Genomic DNA, 10,441 nt, shown 5'->3' on the forward strand with positions numbered 1-10,441 from the left:
ATTGATTAGAGATCTTTGTGTCATACGGGTTTGGAACAACTTTAACATGTGTTTGTTTGATTTCATCTATCAATATTGATATTTTCCCTCTTATATGTAACTTTAGTAATGTTGAGCAGGCTCTTGAGTGTTGAGTTAGTAATGTGTTAAACACAGCAGGTTTACTGTGAGATTATTGCTCGCGCGCTTCTGATTGGTTGCTATGCTTCGCTGGGCGGTTCTGATTGGCCGTTCGCTTCCGCTGAACTCTAATCGGGATCCGCCCCGGCAACGCACACTGCCGCGCGAGTTCCGTCAAACTTACGCCGCGATCTATCGATTAAATGACTGAAAGTGCGATTAAACATGACGACTTTCAGCTCGAGTGAAGCCTCTCAGATCTAATGTGTGTTTGTGTTTGTGCTGCGGCTGGACTCGAACATCATGACGGTCAGTTTCACTTTAATTCACTTTAATAACCGTGTAAACGCGACGCTGCTTCAGTTCTGTGTTCATTCATACTTCAGTTCGTGTGATGTGTGTGTGTGTGTTGTGTTTGCACGCAGTGTGTGTGTGTGTGTGTGTGTGTGTGGTACGTGAACAAACACAACTTGTTTTTTTGTATGTGTGTGTTGGTGCGCGCGCGACACACCCGCGCACACAGCGCACGCGCACCACTGATGGTTTGTTGTTCATGTACAAACACACACAAACTCTGATAAACTCTGATATTATGAGTGCGTTCATCAGAGTTTAGTTCACACACCATCACTGTGTGTGTTTGCTTTGTAGGACATGTGATCATGATCATTGTGTAACACCTGGAATATTTCAGGAGTGTGTTGAGTTGTGTGTGTGTGTTGAGCTCTACCAAATCCCATTTCTTTTCCCCATTTTCTTAACTGATTAATGGATGAATATGTTAGTAATCAAAAAGTACATCTTGATTCATTGAAATGATCAACTTATACAGTTCTACAGCAACAATTTATTAAAATTTTTAAAAAATGAAATGCGTATATATTTTTCCCAAATTCCTCATGTTTCATTTAAATTGTTAATAAAAACACATAATGAATTGAATTTATAAAACTTTAACCACTTATTTTACAATAATAGGGCGCTATGACATTTTTAAAAAATTTTCAGAAATTCTGTATTTTAATTTTTCTTGATTTATGATTTACAACACACAAATTTAACTTCGGTAAAGTTGGTTTTATATTCGTACATTCGGACTTCTGATAAATTCAGACTTTCCAATAAATGTGCAATAAATTAATGTTTGCGAATTTTAAGCAGCGACATGATATTGACAACCAACGATTGTCAACTTACAACATTTTTCACAGTCGATCAAAATAGGCAAGTATTGTTTTAATGGCATATTTACTTGTGAATGTCCACTGAATGTCCAATGTAGTGTGATTAACAAGGCTATTGAATACGGATGTCCGAATGTGCGAATATAAAACCAACTTTACCCAAGTGCAAATTTATTATCAAAAATATTGGTAATCAAATGAAGGCATGATTTATTTAATCTTTTAAAATGTAATCAAATTAAAAGTAAATTCTTTTTATAACAATTTATTCAAAATGTAAAAAAAAAAAAATGAAATATGTATTTTTTTCCCCCAAATTCCTTGTACTGTTTAAATTTTTAATAATCAAGAAGCATGTCTAATGAATTGAATTCATAAAACTTTAAAAAACGTAATAATTTATTAAATTGTTTTACAATAAAAGGGCCCTATAAAATAAGTTTTATCTTTTTCCCAAATTGCGTTTTATTTTTTCTGATTTTCTGAAATCCGATTTATTGGTTAAATATGTTCGTCATCTTATTTAATTGAAAAAAGCAAATTATACAATTGAACAAATTTATTTAAAAAAAAGAAATGCGTGTGTATATATACATATATATATATATATATATATATATATATATATATATATATATATATATATGTATATATAATTATTATTATTTATTTATTTTTTTCTCAAATTCCGTTGAATTTTCCCCCAAATTCTTTGTTTACCATTTATATTTTGTTTGGATTCCATTTTAATGTTTTAAATTTTTAATGATCAAAAAGCATGTCAGATGAATTGAATTCATAAAACTTTAACAACTTAATAATTTATTAAATTGTTTTACAATAAAAGGGCCCTATGAAATGTTTTATTTTTTCAGAAATTCTGTATTGTGTTTTTAATTTTTCTGGATTTATGATTTACAAACACAAATTTATTATCAAAAATGTTGGTAATCAAATAAAGGCATGATTAAATAAATCTTTTAAAATGTAATCAAATAAAAGTAAACAATTCTTTTCATAACAATTTATTCAATTTTTTTTAAATGAAATGCGTATGTATTTTTTCCCAAATTCCTTGTTCTGTTTAAATTTTCAATAATCAAGAAACATACTAATAAATGGAATTCATAGGCTAAAACTTTAACAACTTAATAATTTATTATGAAATGTTTTATTTTTTCCCGTTTTATTTATTTTTTTCTGAAATCTGATTTATTGGTTAAATATGACGTCTATTTAATTGAAGTTATGTAACTTATACAATAAAACAACAATTTATTAACATTTTTTTAAAAAATGAAATGCGTGTATATATATATATATATATATATTTTTTTTTTTTTTTTTTGATTCCCAAATTTTGTTGTATTTTTCCCAAATTCCTTGTTTACTGTTTATATTTTATAACAACTTAATAATTTAATTTTACAATAAAATTATGAAATGTTTTATTTTTTAAGAAATTTGTGTTTTAATTATTCTGGAGTTATTATTTACAAACGCAAATGTATTATCAAAAATGTTGGTAATCAAATAAAGGCATAACCATTTACAAAAATGCCGCACAACAGAGATTTACTGTTAAAATTAAGTTTATTATTATTATATTACTATTATTATTACTTTTGAAAGGTACATTCAGCTGTACAATAGTGTTTTATTTCTGTCACAGTTTCATCCAAAATTTGCCAAATTCCGCATTCAATTCCATAATTATGACTGAATTCCGTGATTCCGTCCGTGTTTTCGCATCGCCCTCGAAGGCACTGAATCATCGTGATGAATCATTTGATATTGATTCATCGTATGAATCATAGACTCTTTACTGAAGCTCAACTGCTAAATTGACTCATTCTGAATGTGTTCATAAACTAAACGTACACCAGTGACTGTCTGCTATTATTGTATTGCAGTTGCATCAGGCTGTTTGTAGTTCTTTCGCCATCAGTGTGTGTTGTTTCCTGTGTGGTTGTGTTCCTGACACACACAGATGGTGACACTGACACATTAATCTGCTCTGATAACCCTGTCTGTCTGTCTGTAGCCTGACCTGCTGAACTTTAAGAAGGGATGGATGTCAAAACTGGACGAGAGTGGAGAGGTGAGACGCGTCTGTCTGTCTGTCTGTCATGAGGATGTTGAACTGTGTGTCATCACGACTGACCACATGTGTGTGTGTGTGTGTGTGTGTGTTCAGTGGAGGAAACACTGGTTCGTGCTGACAGACGCTGGCCTGAAGTACTACAGAGACTCTGCGGCGGAGGAGGTGAGAATCACATGACACACCAGTTCACAAACACAGTGAGAACAGTAGATTTAGAGCCGGCTCTGTTTGCTCAGAGGGACGAGGTGGATGGAGAGATCGACCTGAAGTCGTGTGTGAAGGTGTCGGAGTTCGACGTGGAGAAGAACTACGGCTTCCAGATACAGGTCAGTCGAGGCGGCGTGTGCCATCCTGTCCGGACCTGCTGCATTCCTCCTCATCTGATCTCTCTCTCTCTTCCTGCAGACGAGAGACGCCATGTTCACGCTCTCGGCCATGACGGCGGGCATACGCAGGAACTGGATCGAGATTTTGAGGAAGAACGTTCGGCCCGGCAGCTCTCCGGACCTCACGCAGTCAGTGCAGCACACACACACACACACACACACACACACACGTGTGACAGGTTGAGAAATGATCAGCAGATTAAGATGTGTTTCCTCCTGCAGGCTGCCCAACAGCAGCATTGATAAGGAGAACACCCGTCAATCATCGTCCCTCCGGCTGCGCAGCCAATCAGAGGCCGCCTCCACCACCACAAACCCCGCCCACAGCAAATTCGACTACGTCGAGCTGTCACCCGTAGCCACGCCTTCTACTCCCCTCTCCGCCAATCAGAGAGAGTCCGGGGAGGGGCAGGTGAGAGAGCACAGCCAATGGCAGGAGGAGCGGCGGCGTGACGACGCCCACAACCAGTGGGAGGCGGTGCTGTCGCGGAAGGGGCCGGGCCAGCTGTCGGAACAGAAGCGGATAGAGGAGGAGATCGAGAAGAAGTGGGCGGAGTTTGAGCGGCTGCCACTCAAAGAGATGAGGTCACTCCCACCGATGGGCTCGCGGTCGGGCCCGTCAGCCAATCAGGCTCTGGAGAGGGAGGTAGTGCGTGAAGAAAGTCTATCTGCTCTCATGAACGACTTTATGAGAACTGAATAGAACACAGAGAGACTCGCTAACCCTCGCGTAACGCGTTCGGCTCGGTAAAGTTTTACATATATCATATGTAAGCTGTTTTTGAGCCATTACGAGGTCAAAGTTAATTAAATTCCATTGATTTCAGTTGGGATTGAAATCTGTTTTTTTTTTTTTTTTAACGAGAGACTCGTTAATCCTCGTATAGGCATGTGACGGTATAAAATTTTCATGTTGCGATAATTGCTGAAGCTTTTATCACGGTTTACGGTATTATCACGATATTGAAATAAGTTAAACAGGTTTAAGAACTCTTTTTGTAATAACAAAAATAACTCTGAACGTTTAAATAAAATACCGCAGTACAATTAAAATGTTTAGATTAAAGTGCATTTAACGTTAGTTAATTCATTAACTAAAATTAAGATTGAGCAATTGCTACATTTGTTACAGAAGGTATTATTTTTTTGTTAATATTAGTTAATAAATGCAACTGATCATTGTTAGTTTTAGGTCAATTATATAATAATTCCAACTTTTGATTTGATGTTAATAAACATTAACTAGTAATGAACATTAAGATTAATAAATGCTGTTTTAAATGCTAATAAATGCTATAATAAAAGTATTTTTCATTGTCAGTTTGGTAATAATGAATTAACATGTTAAATAACAAAGCCTTAGGTCATCGAGTGTTACAATAACAAATAATCAAAACATTTTCAATCATGTTGTAGTCCATATTAAAATATGAAAAATTAGAATTAAAAATTTGAAAAATGAAAATAAATAGTCTATTAAGTCTTTAGGTATGAATTATTGAATAGTATTGGGAAGACAAAAAATATTCAATGGCTGTTTGAAGCATTTTAAACACTATAGTAGCGCAGCTGTTTATGGGGTTTCCAGGGTAACCGCTGCATTTCTGCATTTCTTCCAGCGCGTCTCCTTCACACGTTCTGGTTCCGCCGTTGGGTTTGTTTACGTAGTGCGCGTGCCTCTTTGACGCCACATACAGCGGTGTTGTGCATTTTATACGGTTGATAGTTAAAGTATTCTTAAAATGTAATATAAAAATTATAATAATTCATAATAAATAATTATTCACTGTGTTTTGAGGTGCCCACGGTAACAATATCGTGCATATTCATTATTGTGATAAATCGTATTACAGAATATTGTTTTTGAGCCATTACGAGGTCAAAGGAAGTTAATTAAATTCCATTGATTTCAGTTGGGATTGAAATCTGTTTTTTTTTTTTTTTTAACAAGAGACTCGTTAATCCTCGTATAGGCATGTGACGGTATTAAATTTTCATGTTGCGATAATTGCTGAAGCTTTTATCATGGTATACGGTATCATCACGATACTGAAATAAGTTAAACAGGTTTAAGAACTCTTTTTGTAATAACAAAAATAACTCTGAACGTTTAAATAAAATACCGCAGTACAATTAAAATGTTTAGATTAAAGTGCAAAAGAGAACAACAGGAAACACTATATAAGGTCTCTCTATTTAACGTTAGTTAATTCATTAACTAAAATTAAGATTGAGCAATTGCTACATTTGTTACAGAAGGTATTATTTTTTGTTAATATTAGTTAATAAATGCAACTGATCATTGTTAGTTTTAGGTCAATTATATAATAATTACAACTTTTGATTTGATGTTAATAAACATTAACTACAAATGAACATTAAGATTAATAAATGCTGTTTTAAATGCTAATAAATGCTATAATAAAAGTATTTTTCATTGTCAGTTTGGTAATAATGAATTAACATGTTAAATAACAAAGCCTTAGGTCATCGAGTGTTACAATAACAAATAATCAAAACATTTTCAATCATGTTGAAATCCATATTAAAATATAAAAAATTTGAAAAATGTAAATAAATAGTCTATTAAGTCTTTAGGTATGAATTATTGAATAGTATTGGGAAGACAAAAAATATTCAATGGCTGTTTGAAGCATTTTAAACACTATAGTAGCGCAGCTGTTTATGGGGTTTCCAGGGTAACCGCTGCATTTCTGCATTTCTTCCAGCGCATCTCCTTCACACGTTCTGGTTCCGCCGTTGGGTTTGTTTAAGTAGTGCACGTGCCTCTTTGACGCCACATACAGCGGTGTTGTGCATTTTATACGGTTGATAGTTAAAGTATTCTTAAAATGTAATATAAAAATTATAATGATTCATAATAAATAATTATTCACTGTGTTTTGAGGTGCCCACGGTAACAATATCGTGCATATTCATTATTGTGATAAATCGTATTACAGAGTATTGTTTTTGAGCCATTACAAGGTCAAAGGAAGTTAATTAAATTCCATTGATTTCAGTTGGGATTGAAATCTGTTTTTTTTTTTTTTTTTTAACAAGAGACTCGTTAACCCTCGTATAGGCATGTGACAGTATTAAATTTTCATGTTGCGATAATTGCTGAAGCTTTTATCATGGTATACGGTATCATCACGATACTGAAATAAGTTAAACAGGTTTAAGAACTCTTTTTGTAATAACAAAAATAACTCTGAACGTTTAAATAAAATACCGCAGTACAATTAAAATGTTTAGATTAAAGTGCAAAAGAGAACAACAGGAAACACTATATAAGGTCTCTCTATTTAACGTTAGTTAATTCATTAACTAAAATTAAGATTGAGCAATTGCTACATTTGTTACAGAAGGTATTATTTTTTGTTAATATTAGTTAATAAATGCAACTGATCATTGTTAGTTTTAGGTCAATTATATAATAATTACAACTTTTGATTTGATGTTAATAAACATTAACTACAAATGAACATTAAGATTAATAAATGCTGTTTTAAATGCTAATAAATGCTATAATAAAAGTATTTTTCATTGTCAGTTTGGTAATAATGAATTAACATGTTAAATAACAAAGCCTTAGGTCATCGAGTGTTACAATAACAAATAATCAAAACATTTTCAATCATGTTGAAATCCATATTAAAATATAAAAAATTTGAAAAATGTAAATAAATAGTCTATTAAGTCTTTAGGTATGAATTAATGAACAATATTGGGAAGACAAAAAATATTCAATGGCTGTTTGAAGCATTTTAAACACTATAGTAGTGCAGCTGTTTATGGGGTTTCCGGGGTAACCGCTGCATTTCTGCATTTCTTCCAGCGCATCTCCTTCACACGTTCTGGTTCCACCGTTGGGTTTGTTTACGTAGTGCGCGTGCTTCTTTGACGCCACATACAGCGGTGTTGTGCATTTGAAGTAATTATTCATGGTATTTTGAGGATATTCATTATCGTGATATATCGTATTAGCGAATATCAGCACGTCTACCCTCATATGACGCGTTCGGCTCATTTTTGGGAAAAAAGAAAAGCTGTTTTTGAGCCATTACAAGGTCAAGGGAAGTTAATTAAATTGAAGGTTAATTAAATTGTTAAATTAAATTTTATTTGAAAGCCGACGTTGTTTTTATGCGTTATTAGGGTTAACTTGGCGATCTCCTGAACAAATGAGCTTTATAAAGTTGTTACGGAGCTCATTCGTTCTGATCTCTGTGTGTTTGTGTGTGCATGAGCGTGTTTTCTCACTTCCTGTCAGTACACTTGCACTTCCTGCAGAAGGCTTTACCTCTGTCTCGTGCCTCTGTCCTGTAGGTGGCGTCTCTGAGGCAGCAGCTGGCGGAGCTGAGGGCGGGGCGGGAGGGGTGGGCGGGGTCAGAGCGGAGGGCGTGCTGCGGGGCGGAGTCTCGCTGCGGGGAGAGTCTGCAGCAGATGGAGCGCGTCCACAAGGAGGCGCTGGAGCAGCTGGAGCAGAGGCACGCGCAGCAGATCGGCGCGCTGGAGAGGGAGAGAGACGCGCTGCTGAGGGAGGAGACGGACGCCACTGCACGAGGTACTCCCATTGGGCGGTGTCCAGTCATGTGACTGTAGAGAGCGCAAGCTTGACGTGTGTGTGTTTGTGTCGACAGTGATGGAGGCGTTACAGAAAGCGCACCGAGAGGAGCTGGAGAAAACCGCACAACTCAAAGAGACGCATGGGATGGACACACACACGCTTAACAAACAGCAACAGTGAGTACACACACACACACACTGAACAGTGACTGTTGTGTGGCAGAAACGGATACACACTCATTCAGTGTGTGTGTGTGCAGGGCAGAGGTGGCGTCTCTGCGGCGGGAGCTCCAGGCGCTGTCGGAGCGGTTCTCCCAGAAGTGTCTGGAGCTGAAGCGAGCGCAGCAGCACCACGATCACACGGAGCGACAGATGAGCCAGAAGGACCGACAGGTGGAGCAGCTGAAGAGAGACAACCAGGTGACCGCTCAGACTCGTCTCCGTTCGGTCACATTGACACGTGCAGAGCGAGATGTAAACACACGTCTGTGTCTGCAGGACTTACAGGCCCGTCTGTCCGAGGAGGTGAAGGTCATTCGCTCTCTGGTCACAGGTCAAGGGTCAGGCGCAGGGACTGACGGAGGCGACAGGTCATGGTGTGAGATGCAGGTGAGGCGTTTGATCTCTCTGTTCTGACTCTCAGACACACACATGTATATTTCACACAGCGCGATTATTGTTTTGTCACATGATGGTTTGTCTTTAGAGAAGTGTAAAGGTTTGTTGTGCAATTTTTGAGCCTTTCTTACCAGCTACCGATTTACAAACGAGTGTGTGAGCAGTCTCCAGCCAATCAGAGTTGATCCAGCCAGTCATGATGTGTGTTGCTCAATGGCAGGCTCAGGCAGGACAGGGTTTCATCATCAGTCATGCCGTTTCACGAGTCCAGACCGTTCAAAACAATCTCCATTCTTATTCCTGAGAAATCGAACTCATTTGAAGTTGTTTTTTAGATGCATGACACTGTGTGTGTGTGTGTGTGTGTGTGTGTGTGTCAGGTGCTGCTGCGGGTGCGAGAGAACGAACTGCAGTATCTTCACCAGGAGCTCAACAGCCTCCGCAACCAGATGCACTTCCTCACCACGGTAACACACCTAAACCTGAGTGTGTGTGTGTGTGTGTGTACAGGCTTATATTGCACTGACCCAATGGTCTTCACAAGGAGGTCACCTACATTGTGCAGCAGTCCCCATGGGGGAAATGGATTAATAAACATAATAAATGATGTTTTGTTTTGCTTGTGTGTGTCAGGAGAAGAGCAGCGTGTGCGAGCGCTACCGCGAGGTGTGCGAGGAGCTGAGCGCCATGAAGAGCCGCAGCGAGCGCGAGGCCGAGGCGCTGCGAGAGCACCTGAGACTGGCCCTGAGCGCGCTGCACGAGCACGACAACAGCCTGCGCCACTGACGCGCGGTCATGTGACACTGGAACCCACCCGCGCTTCTGCACTTTCTCACGTGTGTTTACGGGACCAAACTGGAACGCCGGAGGAGCTGAACACACACACGAACAATCGACACACCATTATATCTGATAGACATCTGCCAATCTAGCGTCGTGTGTGTGTGTGTGTGTGTGTGTGTGGAGGCTCGTTTCCACCGCGGGATGATTAAACTCGTAGCTCTGACTCCTTCTCTCGCATTTGTGTGTAATCATGACTGCGGGAGAGAAAGTGTGTGAGACCAGCTTCCACGTCTTTGTGCCACAAAAACAAACCGCTTTGCTTGAATGAGCCAATGTTTTTCAAAAGATGTTTGTGTTTATGTTGTCGTATTTAAATATAGAGTTTTACGCATATGTACACACATCGAGCTATAGCTAATAAATATGGGTTATTTGGTTCATGGACTCTGAGTGTTTGTCTTTTCAGTCTCATCACATTCATTCACAAATAATATCCACAACAATATTCAAAGCGTTTTCTTATTAAGAATCAGGAGTCTTTTACTCATCATTTCTATCACAAAACAAAAAGTAAAAAGTATGCTGACTATAAAAATGTCTGTATTTTAATACTGTATTCATTCGTAAGACTTTTCCATGTTTAAATCAAACTTGAAATGAGGAAAATCACACTT

At 37.6% G+C, this 10,441-nt stretch overlaps 1 protein-coding gene across 1 annotated transcript; it reads left to right on the plus strand.

The window, feature by feature from the left end:
* Positions 1-248: 248 nt before the first annotated feature.
* Positions 249-10,205, plus strand: triobpb (TRIO and F-actin binding protein b). Its single transcript, XM_067380878.1, has 12 exons — positions 249-429; positions 3,349-3,405; positions 3,502-3,570; positions 3,645-3,734; positions 3,814-3,923; positions 4,017-4,440; positions 8,127-8,364; positions 8,441-8,543; positions 8,627-8,786; positions 8,865-8,975; positions 9,365-9,451; positions 9,618-10,205. The coding sequence occupies exons 1-12, from the start codon at positions 424-426 to the stop codon at positions 9,768-9,770; spliced, it is 1,608 nt and encodes a 535-aa protein (XP_067236979.1). The 5' UTR covers positions 249-423; the 3' UTR covers positions 9,771-10,205.
* Positions 10,206-10,441: the final 236 nt, after the last annotated feature.

Source organism: Chanodichthys erythropterus, chromosome 3 (genome assembly GCF_024489055.1).
Source record: "Chanodichthys erythropterus isolate Z2021 chromosome 3, ASM2448905v1, whole genome shotgun sequence".
Classification (NCBI taxonomy): Eukaryota; Metazoa; Chordata; class Actinopteri; order Cypriniformes; family Xenocyprididae; genus Chanodichthys; species Chanodichthys erythropterus.

Coding starts and splice junctions, on each gene's coding strand:
- triobpb (XM_067380878.1), top strand. Junction 3,406..3,501: donor AACTGGACGAGAGTGGAGAG/GTGAGACGCGTC, acceptor GTGTGTGTTCAG/TGGAGGAAACACTGGTTCGT. Junction 4,441..8,126: donor ATCAGGCTCTGGAGAGGGAG/GTAGTGCGTGAA, acceptor TCTGTCCTGTAG/GTGGCGTCTCTGAGGCAGCA.